Source organism: Heliangelus exortis, chromosome 3 (assembly GCF_036169615.1).
Source record: "Heliangelus exortis chromosome 3, bHelExo1.hap1, whole genome shotgun sequence".
NCBI lineage: Eukaryota > Metazoa > Chordata > Aves > Apodiformes > Trochilidae > Heliangelus > Heliangelus exortis.
This window is the reverse complement of record NC_092424.1, coordinates 81,235,882-81,252,239: the sequence shown is the minus strand read 5'-3', so window position 1 is coordinate 81,252,239 and position 16,358 is coordinate 81,235,882. Positions and strand designations below refer to the sequence as shown.

Below are 16,358 nucleotides of genomic sequence, written 5' to 3'. Positions count from 1 at the left end.
AGTTGGGCAGGAGAGAAATGAGGGGATGCAAAATCTAAAACCAAACCCACAAAATAATGTTCTGAAAGAATTAAAATGAAGGAGCAAACCAGAAAGGAATATACTGAAAAGCATTTGCATTTAAACACCAGGATGTTCAAGTGCAAAAACAACCATTGTAACTTTTAATGTAAGTAGCTCCTTACATGTAAAATCCTATCTACACAGAAAAGTAGAATGAGGTAAGCTGGAACTTGCTCTTCTACCCACAGGATAACACCAGGGTAGGTCCCTCATCAACCTATTTGTTATTCTGTTCATCCTAACCTGACCTATGTCAGGGATTTAAACTAAGCTAGAAAGCCACCTTACTTTTGGACTTAATAACCCCACTGGAACTCAATTTCTATGTGAATTTAACTATCCTGGTTAAATGGTCAAACTTGTTGAAAAGAAGTAGCAAGCACTACCCCAATATAATCACCCTGTGACCCATTAATGACAGCAAGAATATTGCTGTCTGTTACTGCTAATGGAGAGGACAGAACTGGTCTGACAGATAGCCACGGTTTGTGCACCACACCAATAACCATCTTTACAGCTTTATAGCATATTAGAATTAAAGCTGACATTTTTAATATCTTCTTGTTGCTGCACAGTATTTGGAAACTGCACATTACAAAAGGTTGCACATCTATCTCCTTTAATGTGAGTTGGGGACTTCTTAACATCATTGCTGATTTATTATTATTGCTTTAAGACCAGCAACGTGCTTGGCACGACAGAAAGCAAAAATTAAGACACTTTCTGCTGCGAAAAATGCAGAGTGTAACAGAAACAACATGCCAGGGAAACGGGGGAAGCAGTAAGTTGGACCAAAATTTTCTAAGAGTGCAGCTTCTCAGCCAACTTCTATCTTGGTGCACACTTTTCCATCTGCAGGGAGATAATGTCTGCACACTTCAAAACTAAACAAGCTTCACGTTCTGGATATCTCCAAACATGGTATTTAGACTACCACTAACTCTGGATGCTAAGAAAATAACACAGCAATGATTGTACTTTGTATTTACACAACTTTCCAAAACAGTGATGTCAACAAGCAAACAGAATCACACTATTCAGCAGAGAGAAATTTAGAGGCAAGAGCAGGGAAAGAGCCCAAGTTCATTGTTTATAAGTGCCCAGAGTCCACTGCTAAGACAATTCTGGAAAAAATGGCCAACTTTATCTTTTATATAGCAGTTCAAATGCATGAAAGTGTAAAATGAATCTGTCATACCACAAATCTAGTACTGGCTCAGTAGGAAAGATCACATAAGGAAAAATATGGAAAAAAGAAGCCAATAAAATTGTCATTAGAAACAGGAGTTCTGAATAATATATTGCTTCCTACCTGGAAAACTATCAAAACCTTTTTTCTCAACATGGCCAAAGAAATCTGTTTCGAATGGAAACCAGTCCCATGCATTTATATATTATCATATGTGGTCTAAAGTTCTCCAGAAAATGTCAGTGATTAAATGTTCATGGAGGCCTCAGGTAAGTGTGTCAAACTGCCCCTATATAGATGCAGAGATGCAACTGTGGCCATTGAGAGCCTGGGGAAGGAAAATGTCTCCGAGTTGGAGGGCAACCTGAACAGAAAGGTTTGTTCCTGTTCTTTTGGGCACTTCACAGCTTCTTTTTACACTTTTGGTGAGTCAACCCTGGCCAGTAGCTAAGCACCCATCCAGCTCCTTACTCACTCTCCTCCTCCCTTCCATTCCTCCACCAGCACAATGGGGCAGAGAACAGGAAGAGCAAAAGCAAGAAAACCTATGGGTTGATATAAACAGTTTAATAACTGAATGAGAGAGGAAAAAAACCAAACAAACCCTAACCAAGTGATGGAAAGGCAAAAAATCACCTCCCACAAGCAGACCAATGCCTGGCTATTCTCTGAGACCACCTTGGAAGAGACCCCTCTCCCCCCTTCTTCCTCTACACCCAGGATTTACTGCTGCACATGATGCTGTATGGTACAGAATATCCCTTTGGCCAAGTCAGGGCAGCTGTCTCTGCTGTGTCCCCCCTCCTAAGCTCTTGCCCCCCCTCAGCCTATTCAGTGGGGAAGGGGGAGCAGAGTGAGAAGTAAAAGAGGAGACCTTGATGCTGCACAGGCAAAGTGCAGAATCAGTCAAAACATTGGCTTGCTACCAGCACAGCCAGAGCCACAAATCCAAACCCCAGCACCACACAGGCTGCTAGAAAGAATGTTAACATCACCTCAGCCAGACTCAGGACACAAATGTTGAGGGTATAAAACACAGGAAAGCTTTGAGCATATGTAGGCAGAGGGCAAGCTCCTAAAAAGCTTAATCTTTTAAGTGTACAGAGGGGGCTTAGTGCTCTCTCAGGATTTGCTTCCTGAGCCAGCTGCAGCACTGACACAGTATAAGCATGACCATGACTGGAGCCATCAGGTCCTACAGGTGGCTGATAGGACAGGATGAGGCTGATTTATGCTTCAACTCTGGAAGGTTTTTTTCCCCCCCCAAAAAATGCTCCCGGGAAATGTCTGTGCTCATAATTCTGGAATCACAGTATTTTACTAGAGGCAGATTAACTGTTTGTGGCCACAGTACCAAATGAGGCAGGAAATGACAGTGATTGAACCTCAAAATAATAAATATTCTCTGACCTAAGATTGCTGTGTCCATGTAAAATTGTGACAGAGGTCATTCAAATAGGCTGAAAAAGATTTTAAAATTGGAGTCAGTTCCTGTGTGATACAAATGTCTTCATTCTGCAAATTGCTCAGTTACATTCTGGGAAGCTGAAACTGTCACAGAAATTAAGCAGAACAAACAATAAACTGATTTAGAAAATGTATTTTATTCATAAAATGACTAAACATGGGTGCATAAACAAAACATCTCAGAGCTAAATACTTTAGTCCCTGAATACAAAACTCAGAATATTTTTGTTCTTCCTTGAATACTAAAAACTAAAATAATAATGGAAAAATCAGAAAATATCCAAACTGGGTGCTGGGAGGCCTCAGCTACTTGTCTGTGGATGTGTAAAACTCAGAGAATGTATCTAGCAATTTTTAGGGTCACTTCCTACATTATTTCCTAATTAAATGAGTAATGGGCTCACGATAACTTTCCTTGAATGTCAGGAATATTCAAAGAACTCTTACAAGACTATTCCCTCCAGAATCCATCTCCCACAGTACAGCTGTTTTCCATCAAGGCAGGATCTTATTTTATTTTAAGATTTTAAAGATGGACTTTGAAAAAGCCATCTTCCCCGAACAGGCTCTCTTCTCTTTTCACCTGTTTGGATACCTTTTTGTACACAATTTCAAAACACAAGAATTGTCACACTAGGTCAGATGAATCATTCTAGTACCTAACTTTGATTTGCCTAGAGCAGTAGTTTAAGGAAAACTGCTGATATGTTAGGCAGATATGGAATAAGATTTGGAGGGATGAGGGATCCAAGGGAAATGGTTGATACTAAAGGATCAGCTCCTTCTAGCTCAAGAGCAACCCATCCCACTGAGCAGGAATTGAGGCCAAAAATGCCAGGAGACATCTTTTCTACTCCTTAGCATTTATACCACTCTGTTCCTCTGGCAAAATGAACTGGAATGCAAAAATTGCTGTCAACTAATTGAGCAATCCATTCCAAAACCAAAAATGTTAACAGGTTCTGTGTTCCCTAGTAATGTGTTACTGATCCTGTGGGAAGCAGGTGAGCATCCACAACATATTGACTTGCTACAAGTATCTTTCAGTTCCAGCAGTTTCTGCAAGGCCAGGCTTCACACCTATGTTCTCTTTTAAAGTTGAAGGAATAATTCTTCCAAGTAATTGCAAAACCTCGGTACTTCAAAACTTTATTGATTTAAAAAATTATAGACTGAGGTGTATGAATACAGAAACTGTCTTCCTTCTCAGGAAGGAAAGTAAAATTTAATGTGGAAAAAATATACCTGATATTTATGTATGTCTGACAGAAAGCAGATCTCATATTTTAAAGTTGGACCTCTAGCTTTGCCAGAACAATGAAATTAAAGAACTCATGTTAGTACTTGTGATGTTAAATATTTTTACAATTCTCTTTGCTACCAGCTGTGAATATTCCTAAGGGCATAGATGTCACTATCAAACACTGTCTGATAAAAGTAGTACTAAGATACATAGATAATTTCTTTTTGGCATACCAGTCATCCCAGCTGGATGTGATAGGAATGATGGGTAAGTCACTCTCAGAAACACCTAAGAATGTACTGAATGAAGTCAACTCTGTCTTTGGTTTTGAAACACATCCAAGTATGAAGAATAACACACTTGTTTCATATTGCCAATGGATTTTTGTCTAGAAGTCACACCGCTGGAAGTTATCTGTACATTTCTGCTGAAAATGAATTTGACAATATTTTTCATCAGAGGTATCTCCATACTTCACATCTTCAAAAAGGCAACCTGTAAAAGGAAGCAAAACCAATACTGTGATTAGTCTCAACACTGCAGGTAAAACAAAGATATTAGATTGCATTCACTGAGACTATATATTACAATAATCTTTTCACTTAAAAAACCCAACAACTCTTAACAATGGAAGAGGCTATATTTGAGAGCAGTGTTATTTTCCCACCACTTTTCTACCTGAACTTTTCTACCTAATAATTAAGCAACCTGATCTAGTGGGAGGTGTCCCTGCCAAGCAGGGGGTTGGAACCAGATGATGATTAAGGTCCCTCCCAACCCTTTCCATTCTCTGATTCTAATATGTCTCCTAGAAATTCCCAAGCTAACTCTTCTTGCTCAAGCACTGCACTGCACTGCACTTGCTGGTGAACTACATATCAAAAGCCTTTTTTTCATAAGGATAACAAAGGACAAGATGTTCACCTTGTCTAACTTAAAAGGCTATTTGATATTTTGAAACTAGCTTAGATTAACTCTATTGATCACCTATTTTGCTCAAACACTACTTTGAATAATGCAGCCCCTACAAGTGAAATCCTGATTCCAAAGACAGGATTAAAAGTCCTGATTAGAAGTCCAAATTCATAAAGAAAAAATGCCTTACATTTTAAGATGACCAGGAACCAAAATCCTACACTGCAGCAGAAGACAAATACTTGTATAGGATCAGAACACAGTAAATGATGTCCTTCTTTTTGGACAACTAAGTGGACTGTCATGCCTAACAGCTATTTAGAGGGAAAGTGATCTCTCAAATACAAGAGTTCTGTAATATTCCTGGTGTCCCAACTCATTTGTTCTTGGTCATATGCATACAGCACTTTCCCCTGCATGGTTTTGGATTTTTTAAGTTTCTTTAGAACCTGCAGGATACTAACTTAAAAAGTTAAGTTAGCTGACTGTGAACACAACCCCATGTCCAGACTCTCATCTGCCAAGGAGACTGACTCAGATATTAACTGGGGACTCTGCTGATCACAAAGACAGAAAAAAAGACATGTGACAGACACCACTACTGAAGGACACACACACCAAAAAAATCCCCCAAACAAACAACAAACAAAAAGACTACCAGGATATAGAAGAGTCTTCTGAAAATATAACCTGTTTCTCCTAATCCATGAAAAAAACACAAGAAAGAAACGTTTGAAACAGATATTTACTTTTTTTATCTTTAATTTTTTATTTTATTTTCTCCCCAAGAGCCTTCAACAGTCACCTAAGTGAAGATTCCAACTATCACCAATTACTGCTTTGCATTTTCAGAGCTGACCCTCGATCACCACTCTACTTAATACTGTGGCTAAAGAATGCATGAAGCACGATCAAACAGAAGGAACTGAATTAAAGCAAAAAAAGATCACTGAGTGTTCAGAACAGAAAGCAAAACAGAGCAAACCCATTTATTTTGGCTCCTATGTCCCAAGATGTTTCAGGGGAAGCTATATGTCTACTATAGAGGGTTCAAAAGATCAAGCAAGATTTACCATTGCTAAGAGGCTTCTCTGAAAACCTTTCATGTCTAAAATAACAAGACTCTGAGGCATGAATGGGATTTGACAAGAGCAATTCTTGGTTGAGAATGGAAAAAAATCAAGTGATCTCACTTCCTGAACATCTCTTGCTACTCCAACACTAGCAGCAGTAACCTATTAGAAAGCTGCAATATTACTATATAGAAGGGTTTGTACAGAAAAGATTAAATGAGATCCCCAAAAGCTTCCACATTTCTGAATCATTTTTTCCTCCTTCCAAACTAGAACTAAAAATCAGAAACAAGAATTTTCATGTGGAACATAAATATTCAGAAACATCTGTAGGCTAAAAGCTAGCAAAAAAAATAGCTGTCTGGCTGGGGTGGAAGGCTTTCTGCTTTCCCATGAAAGTCTCATCTCCCTGACATGCTCCCACTGAGTGTTTTCATTCAGCCCAATCAGCATTTTCCAGCAGTAAATTTCTATATCCAAAACATTTCTGTCAGCTCAACCAAGGAATGCAGAGGAACTACATGAACTTTAAAGTCCCTTTCAACACAGAAGCATTCTATGATTCTATGGGTCTAAAGACTACTCACCAGGTAGGGAAATTTATCCACTAGACCAAAGACTCCCACCCTCTCAGTCATAAAATGAAAGGAAAATCAATATGCTTGTCACCTTTCCCATTATTTAGTCATCCAGATTAGTAGAGACAGATGCATAATTAATAGCAAATATAAAATCTTACCTATGCAGAAGATTTATAAGTAACACAGGCTAGGGATGAAATCCTGGCACAAATTAAGTCAAAGACAAAACTCACATTGACTTTACAAGTTCATAAATATGCATTCTTCACATTGCAAGGAAGCAAAAGAAAAACCAGGAAAAGCAATAACCATCTCAAGACAGAAGATTCAAAATTTTAAGCATATTTTTCTACCTAAGATTGCAGGCTCCATTGATATGCAGTTTTGAGATATCATTAGAGTGGATATATTTGTTTAATTTGACTACTTGCTGTATTTTATAATGCATGAAACATGCTCTTTTACTCCTTTGAGAGGATTATTTGCAATGTAATGTTTCCCTAGACTGCTAGGCTCCCCTACTGCCCAGTAAAGTGAAAAGCATCAAAAGGAATAATATATCACTGTGTTCATATTTACTAAAAATGTGAATGAAAAGAACACATTACGTCAGTTGGTAAACAGTTGACATAAAAAAAAAAAAGGGATAAAACATAAAAATTAAAAGCTGCTTAAAAAACGCATGAAGATGCTTGAGAACAAAACCAACTGAAACTAAACCACTTATGAAGTTCTACCTTATTCAAAATTCAATATGAAGCACGTAACGTAAATTTTTATCATAACTGTTACTATTGATGCTCTTGGGTCTCTAAACAGCAGTAAACTCTATGTTCTACACAAAAAATGGATTACTATGGGTTGGGAAAGTAGGACTAAGTGGTTCTCCCCCAGTTTCTCCATCTATTAGGATATTTTGTTGGCAAGATAGAGAAATACTGGTCTCTTCAAGTTATAGTAGCATCTCTTTCAGCAAAGTCTGAAAATCCAGTATTTTGATGCTGCTAGTGCAGTTTGAAAGAAAAAATATAGAGCTATCTGATGTGCAAAATAGGGATTATCACTAAATTCAGAATAAAAGTCAGTTCTCTCTATTCAAGGATTTTTTTATTGTCTCAGCACATTGCCCACTTCTTAAAGCACTCAGGATAGCTAATATTAACCTATAGTTAAGAACTGATTTTTGTACTCTGGCATCCTTACTTATATGACAGGTTTCATTGTTTTTTTCATTTTCTCTCTATTGTTTCTGAAGCTGATAACTTTATTCTCTCAGAGTATCAACTGCATCTCAGCACTCCCCCAGTTTACACAGAGCCAGAGGCTGCTAAGACCTCTGGATAATGAAAAAACAAACTCCACATTTTCAAGAATTTTAAGAGATATCGATACAGGGGGAACAGTAGAGTACCACAGACATACAAAATATATATCTCACAAAATCACTTCTCCTGTAAACATAAAGTAGCAACAATTTTGTTAAAAATATTAGGAGCCAGGGCAAGTTAAGAAATCCAGGCAGTGATGTTCAATGCTAGAAGCTATGCTCTCTCAGCTTTCCCAGGAAAATGAGAAAATTCAAAATGTAAAACTGTTAAACATAGTCCAGACAACACTAGAATGGTACTGAGGACTGAAAAAACCCCATCCTGACAGAGAAGTGTTACTTACGTGGTGGAACACTGCAACAGGCTCCCCACACAGGCTGCAGATGCAATCTGCATCTGTCTTTTGCATATCCCAAACGTGTCTAGAGACAGCCCAGGGCACCTGGCTCAGCCTGGACCTTTTTGTGCAGTGGGGTTGGATGGGGCAGTGTCCAAAGGTGCCCTCCAGCCTCAGCCATTCTGTCCCTCTGTGACACTTTGGTACCTACAGACACTCAGGTGAGTGAACCAGCAGTGCTGTGCTGGTGGAAACTCTTCCTATAAGGCACAAAACTGGCAATATCCTTCCCTCAGTGGGGAGAAGGTAGCTGTGGGGGTTATAGGATTCTCTGAAACTTTCTAGCAGCATTTCATTTTCTAGAGTGCTTCATCAAGCTGTGCCTCAAAGTGCTTTCCTGACTTAATACAATAAAAATCTTATGGAAAACAGTGGTGTTAAGGGCATTTCCTACTGAGTTAAGCATCCAGTCACAAAGTCAAATACTGAGGAGTCACAGGTGAAAGAAAAAAGGTTGTAATTTTAGAAAATATTTTTAAAGCTATGGAGACCTAATGAACTAGGGAGATAAAAGGCAGTTCCAGATGGCAGAAGCTGCTGGAAAGAAATCTCCTCTACCCAAGCCATAACACTGGGTGAGTGGGCAGAGTGAATGACTGCTGTAAAAGAAGCAGTAGTGTCACTAGAGGCACCTAAACAATATATTTTAAGGAAATACAATCTGCAAATCCAGTGTGTACGATCTGTCTTACGGAGCCAACAAAAGACAGAGGAAATGCAGCTCTAAGAGCAAATTATTTTCTCAGCTAAGCAGAGAAAAAAAGCAGTTTGCTCTTTCAATCTGCTGCAAGAACAAGAAAAGAAGCCCCATCCTTATTTCAGCAAAACAGGAAAACAACCTGTATGCCAAAAGACAAACTCTAACACAAACTTTTAAACTGTTCTTATGTTTGCATTGTCTTTAAAGGAGACCAAGTGAAATGAACACGAACAAAGATCTCTGTGGATGTCTCTCAAAGCTGAGGAAACAGAATTTCTAATGCCTACATCTCTCCCAAGAGCTAAACAAAAGTAGGTACAAGATATACCAAAAGCTTTTCGGTATTAGAGAGGGAATTCTTCTGTTTACTCCTACATAATTATAAAGGTAAAGAGTGGGTTGAATGTAGTTATATATGATTTGTTGCAGTTTCAGAAAGTGAATTTGTTAAACCTACGGCCTCTTCCTGAAATATGAATGCTCTGGTTTTCCTTTTCCATTGCACAAGAAAAGGCAAAACTGCACCACCAGGCTCAAAACTAAAGCTTAAATACCTAAAAGACATTTTACTGTTGTCTTTGAACATCAGACAGTTTTTAAACTCAACCACACAGATTTCATAACATTGCATTGTGTTTTAAAAGAGCACAACTTACAGGGCTATCTTAAATCATAACTACTGCAGGCAGAAAATCTGTACATAAGCAGATAATCCTGCATATGTACTAGTGTAAAATCAGGCATGATTGAAGAGGAAAAGTTGATTATACATCAATGAGACTGTAGCCTACAATCAGCATCAAATGTGGGCTTCATTTCCACTCAAGGCTGACAGGTAATCAAGCAATGCTGTGCCATCTATGTGCTCAGGAAGAGAATAACCTTCCCAAAAAGTCACGGGCAGCTGTGGGCAGAACACTGCTCCTGGATCCAGCTGTGCTGGTGGAAGACATTAACTTCACAGGCTCAACAGGTATCCCTGTTCCTCTTTCCCCACAAAATGTCATTTCAAGTTTTTTTCCCTAGCACCTGGTAAAATCAGACTGGTATGCTAAACTCTGGTCTGCATTAACCAGATAAATTTCTCCTAGAAACAAGGAAGGGAGGGCTTGTACAAACAATTCTGTTGGCAGATCACAGAGGGGAGACTAAGCTCTGGTGGAAACAAGAGTGAAAAGCTGAGGATAGTGTTTCCTTCCACATGTACAGCTGGATGTAGAAGATAACACAGACACAAAGCCTCAGACCAGAGACTTGAGTCATAGATTTGTACTGAAGCTATAGCTAGTGCTAGGTGCTAGGTATTACAGCTTAAGCCTGCTGATACAAATGCTTGGGTGGTTGTAATTATAGTGCAATCAAGCTGTCCTCTACATGGAATACATCCCTACCTTGAAAAAAGAATCAGAGGAAGTGATATAAACACTTTTACGTGAGTACAACCAAGCTGAAGTGTAAACCCTTGTATTTCATCATGCAGAGGTACAACTACTGTGATAATGTGCATAAATACACAGCAAAGGCCATAATCCTGCCCAATATATTTCAAACTGCTATAAAATAAAGGCAGACCAAGGAGGGGGATGATTACAAAGCATCTGCACCATGTTCAGGTCTCAGATCTGTAATTGGTTTTTGATCAGCTCTGCTAGAAATCTGATGTTCCCACAGCTGCTAACGATGGATGGAGGAGCCAAAGAAAAAGTGCCTTTCCAGAGGTGCAAAGGTGCTCTTCCTATTCCTCTACCCCCATCAGAAATGGTGACATATTACAGCTGTGACCATTCCCCTGTGTATTAGCAACTATTGATCATGTCTGATTTAAAATAGCCACATTAAAACTTAAGAGTTCACCTGCCTACCCATACTGCACAGTTTATAGATTCATTCTCACCTAATAGTCAGGGACCAAGTCCACTGATGCTCCTTCTCCAGAAATATGTTTTGGCACTAATGTGAATGAATGGACACAAAGCAGATGGCATTAGATGAGCAGAGGCATGAGAGAACATTAACTGCTATATTTACACTCGCCCCCACTGAATCCCCAGACCCATAAAAAAGCACCTGTCTTTTCCAGACTGAATCCTACCAAGCTGTTGCACATTGCTACTGCATCTCTGAGCCTGATCCTTGGAAAGACAAAGTCTTTTTTTAGAGGAAATTGGACAAGTAGGCAGCATTTTCACTACTTGAAGAATGAGAGGAGCCAGAGGTTCCTAGAATGAGAGGAGCCAGGGTGTCCCTAGCTTGACTGTGTAGGATTTCCTTGACTTCAGATGGTCTCCTGGCTGCCTGCAAACCCCCTGGCTGTACTCCAGCTGCAGAACTGCCCTCTGTTACACTGGTGTTTATTTCTCTCTTTTCTACACTCCAGGCTCCTGTGATGAGAGCTGAATGTTACAACACTGGAAGACTATTCCAGAGTAGTAAGTAGACTTGGCTGCTCTAATGTTATCTCCACAACAAATCAATGGCAGACACTTATCACAATATGTCAAAAATAATTGTTTCGGGTTCTCTGACACAAAATGTTTCCCTACATATCTTAAATACCATGCAGTGAAAAGTCTGGTTTTGAGTATGCATCAGAACATGAAAAAGTGTTTTATGTAATTACACTTTCTTTTTAGTTTTGGACTAAGCAAACCAAGAAACCACCAGCCTGAGCTCACAGGAATTCACTTCACACCACTAGCCTGGTAAGTTTTAAATACTTTACTATGGAAACTAAACAATTTCAAACAAAAATGTCGCTAGAAGAGTGTGAGTCCCTTGAAAAGGTCACTAAAACATTACTACAATACTACAAATTGACTGAACAGCTACAGATGAATGAGTTTCAAAGATTTAGTCAAATAAGAAGCTAAAAACCAGGGTCACCATAAAAGCCTTTGTGACTATCAGCATCAAGCTTGAATTCTAATGAATACAAAAGCTAAAATATACCCAGAATTCTCTCACAGCCAAACACAGCAGCAGTGTGCTGCACAGGACTATGTGGTGACAGCAATAATGAAGTAAACAGAAGCCCAGGTTATGGAACTCTGTTCTACTGACAAGCTAAAACCCTGCAAATTGGGCTGAAGAATAAGGGTGTGTGGAATGGCAGCTTTGCAATCTGACCCACTAACCCCTGCAGGGCTCAGATTTGAGTGTAGATGAGAGGACATTTTGTGAGAGACAAAATGTACCTCACTCCTCAAGAGGTCCAGGTCATTCTTTAGCATATGTATCTGCAAGGAATTTTCCACCTCAAAGAGAATTTGGTTCAAGCAGGGCTAAGGTCTCACAAGAAACATTTTTGTCAGTGCTACGCTACCACAGAGTCAGAGGAACACAAAAGCTGAGGATAACTTTACTTCAGTAGAACTATCATCTAAATAGCCAATTTCCCCAGCACTTCTAGGAGAAGGCTGGGAAAGGCTTTCCAGTCTTCATTGCAGAGAGAAACTGATTAGGAGAATGTAACCCTGATAAATCACTTTATTCTTCTGACAGAGGTGGAGAAGATACAAAATATAACCAAAGCAACCAAGCAGAAAGAGAATTAGATTCCTTTCGTTCAATTGCTAGTAAATTAATTATAACTAAAGCAAGGATTAATTTTTTAAATATGATTTCTTAATCTGGTAATGTACCTTCAGGATTTAGGAAATAAACCCATCTATAAATCAGCATGTATGCTTTCAAATAATCCCTCCTAAAAGTATTATTTTCTTATAAGAATGAAGCTGGATTTGAAACATGACAATGATAAATGAGAAAAAGCAAGATATTCCTCCAAAGCCCCAGACTGTGCACGTGCACTGCAAACCATCCCCTTGCTAACACAAGAGTTGCATGCTGAGGCTTGCCCAGGCTTCAGAGGGAAAACTATAAGCAGCTGCAAAAACAGTAGAAAATAAATCTCTGCCTGTTTTTATTATCTATGAAGACAAGCTGCTTTTTTTTATATATTTTCTTTGTGTGAAAAAAGGAAAAAAGGAAAAGGATTTTTTCAGGTGGGTTGTTTGGATTTTTTTGTTTGTTTGTTTTGGGATGGTTTTTTTTTTTTTTGTTGGTTTGGTTTGGGTTGGGTTTTTTTCAGGCGAGCTTAGGAATGCTTTTTTTTTTCATTTATATATAAGAATCCCCCAAATGTTGTGCCTTTGTCTTCTCCCAAGCCTTCCTCATTAGCCTATCCTACTTTCATCCACTGCAGACATTAATGATGGGTAGCACAAGAACTGAGACAAGCACAGCAAGAGCATCATTATTTACCCTTGTTAGTCTTAAATACAGTTTCTCTGGAATGCAAACCACAGTGGGGAATGGTACTCAGTATTAATGTTGCATTGCAATGACTGATCCAAAGTGAAGTGGTCTACAAAACCCACGGTATTTAGGATTTTCTTAGTCAACACCAGATGATGTTTGGTTTTTCCCGAAGTAATTACTAGATCAAACTATCAAACTTCACAGTAGTCAGGCAAACCAAGCAGCAGGTATTTTTCTGCATCAAGAGGTTTCAAACTGCTGTGGAAAGACATTTGTTTAAGCACATATATGTATGGGCATTTGGAGACACACATTCAGCTAAAATAAACAAAGCACTGCAAGTTGTTGTGTTAATTTACAGGACACTAACTACATCCTAAAGCTAGAGACAAAGAAATCAAGCCTTGGCAAAACAAACTGGCATATCTGACACGACTAAAAACCTTTTAACTAGATGAAAAAAGATATTTCAGAAATCTGAATGAGAGCAGTTTGTGTCTGCAACCTTTTGAAAGACCTGCACTCCAGTGCAGCTCCTGGTTTCACACTTTATCACACAGAGTCTGCTATCACAGCAGGGTTTGCTTCAGGCTAATTTCCTGAAAGTCATGTCAGTCTCAGGCTCTGTTCTGTTTCTGCAGTTCTTGTGTCTTTAGATAACTTTGTGCTCATGGGAATCTGTCTCAGCTGACCAGCAACAATCCCCATGCATTGCTTTATCTTCCCTAGAAAGGAAAAAGAGTGACACACTAATTCTGCTGTAGTAACCAGCAAGTTACAGTGTTCAAGCAATAAGGAAAATAATTATAAAAGCCCTGAACAAGGCACCGTGCACAGTCTGATGTCTTTTAATATAAAGGTCTAGACAGACAGATATATGGATTTATTTTGTTGACCATGAAGTAAGTAAATTCAAGAGGAAATGAATAGAGCTAACAAAGCAGCAACATAATGTCTCTTTAACAGTGCCATCAAGTAGCCTCTCTCAAAAATAAGCTGCTAAGGTATGGTGCATGTCAGGTGTGAGATGGGAGAACTATCAGCACACACCACACAATTCTTTGCTGAGATGCTGGCTTATTCAGATGTGTGGTGTTCTGGTTATTTGCATAGCTGTTGCTCTCAGATGCTCTCTGGTGGTATTCTCTGCAACAGAATTTCTGAAGCTTCCTATTTCATCAAAATGCCCTGTTATTGTATTCCAATCCTATTAGGATTTAAAGAGAGGGAAGTGCTAACAAATGTGAAAGAGAAGCACTGGGTTTAGGTCTGTGCTACACAGTAACAAGCTCAGCTTGATTCTAAGCTAGCAAATCTACATTGCAAATTCTTTCTTCTTTTCTTGTTGCCTTTAACCATGAAGTTTTTTTTGTAGAAAACTCTAAAACAGGGAGGTGCCGCATCATCCAAGCCAGAAATATTAGTATAGTCTTCTATTACCAGCTTATTTTTCCATCTCAAATTGTATCTTCCCCATAAAATAACATTTTCTCTATTATTCCCTAATACTGAACTATTCATCACATTAACTTAAATCTTCTTTCTTCTGTTTTTAACCACTATCCCTAAGATTTTCCTCCTCGCAGAAAGCAACCCTTCTACCCTAAACCCACACAATAAATCCTTCACTCAGGATTTACCTCCAGATTGTGCCATGGCTCATATACTACAGTAGGGGACAAAGTCCCCATGCAGTCTTGCTCACAATGCTTCCTTAAGAAAAGCAAGATTACTACAGATATATTTATGTGTTTCCCAGCTGAAGCAGCAGGTAAAATCTTCAAGCCAGCATCTCCTTCAGGGTCTGTCTGGGGAGGCCTATTTCTTGCTTTTTTTCCTTGTCTTTTTTCTCCCCACCTCCCCTGTCCTTAATAGGCAAAAAAAATTGCAGGCTAAGATAATTTCAGTTTTAGAAGCAACATGGTGGAAAGCTATAAAGAACAAGGAACTGAACTGGAAACATAATGAGAAAGGAGGAGAGAGAAGTCTTTCACTGAAACCCGAAGTGTTAGCACTAAATAAAGCAGATACATAATTGGCATGGTACATTATCAAGACTCTCATACAAGTACAAACTAAGAAAATTATTTGGGTTTCCTTCATTCCTCATTCCTGACAACTTTCAGTATAATATCAATAGAGCTCTCTGCAGAATTCAGCTCTGGCAAGACATCAGAGCCATCAGATATTAATGTTTTAGGTCAATGCATTTTTTAATTTTAATAATTTAATGAAAATCAATCTTCGTATAAATTTAGCTCCCTGTTAAGAGTCTGCTTCAGGCCACTTGTAAGACAACCCTCTCATCTCTTACACCAAGATGCTATAGAAAAAGCTAAGAGATAGGTAAAACTGACATGAGAAACTGAAGAGCAGCATCAGAGGTCACCTGCTCTGTCTTCAGACTGACTGTGAAGAAAAGTTAGATTAAAAACTAATTGTGGTAAAATGCTTCTAGTTAATACTCCACATGCTGATGATCTGGCAGGAGAAGTTCCAATTTTTATTTCCTTTCATCTACAAACTGCATTTCATTTATATCCAAAATTTGCCTAAAACTGAAAGCCAGGAAGTGGTCTATTATCTTCATTTCCTGAGTTAGCAATGCCACAAAAAACCACAGTGCACAGATGTGAATTGTTTGGAAGAGCCTTACATAGCAAATGCTACACAAGCACATTGGGATTTCGTGTTGAAACTGCAGGGATATCTTGTCACATATGTAATGTTGCAACTGTGGAAGGCATGGGCACAACCAATTCTGAATATAACAAACCTGTAACACAATGAAAAATACAATTTGTAATAGCAAGATGATGTGGAGAGAGGGCAGAGCAAGTATGACACAGAATGGATGCGGCAGAGAATAATAGAAATAAATTCTATATTTTAATGGGTTGTGTTTGGTTATATGCTCCCACTTACATGCAATTAATATAGTCCAAACAGTTAATTTACCATAACTAAAAAGAAGGAGGTAGAGGAGATTAAAGGAGACTATGGCACTTTTAAGTAACACTTTGAAACTAGATAGTTTGAATAGATGTCTTCAGTTTTGAAAACTTTATAGAAAAAAGCAAGCTTGAAAAATTAGTTGCTTAAATTTTCTCTTCGCTTCCTGGCAGTTAAAACTGTAATGAGA

At 38.7% G+C, this 16,358-nt stretch overlaps 1 protein-coding gene across 2 annotated transcripts in view; it reads right to left on the bottom strand.

Annotated features, from left to right (window-relative positions):
* Positions 1 to 2,836: 2,836 nt before the first annotated feature.
* UBE3D (ubiquitin protein ligase E3D) overlaps positions 2,837 to 16,358 on the bottom strand; it is an 86,965-nt gene continuing 73,443 nt past the window's right edge. For both annotated transcript variants that reach the window (XM_071741476.1, XM_071741478.1), the window contains one exon: positions 2,837 to 4,457. In XM_071741476.1, coding sequence (XP_071597577.1) covers positions 4,437 to 4,457 — 21 coding nt within the window. In that variant the 3' untranslated portion in view covers positions 2,837 to 4,436. The remainder of the gene's footprint in view (positions 4,458 to 16,358) is intronic.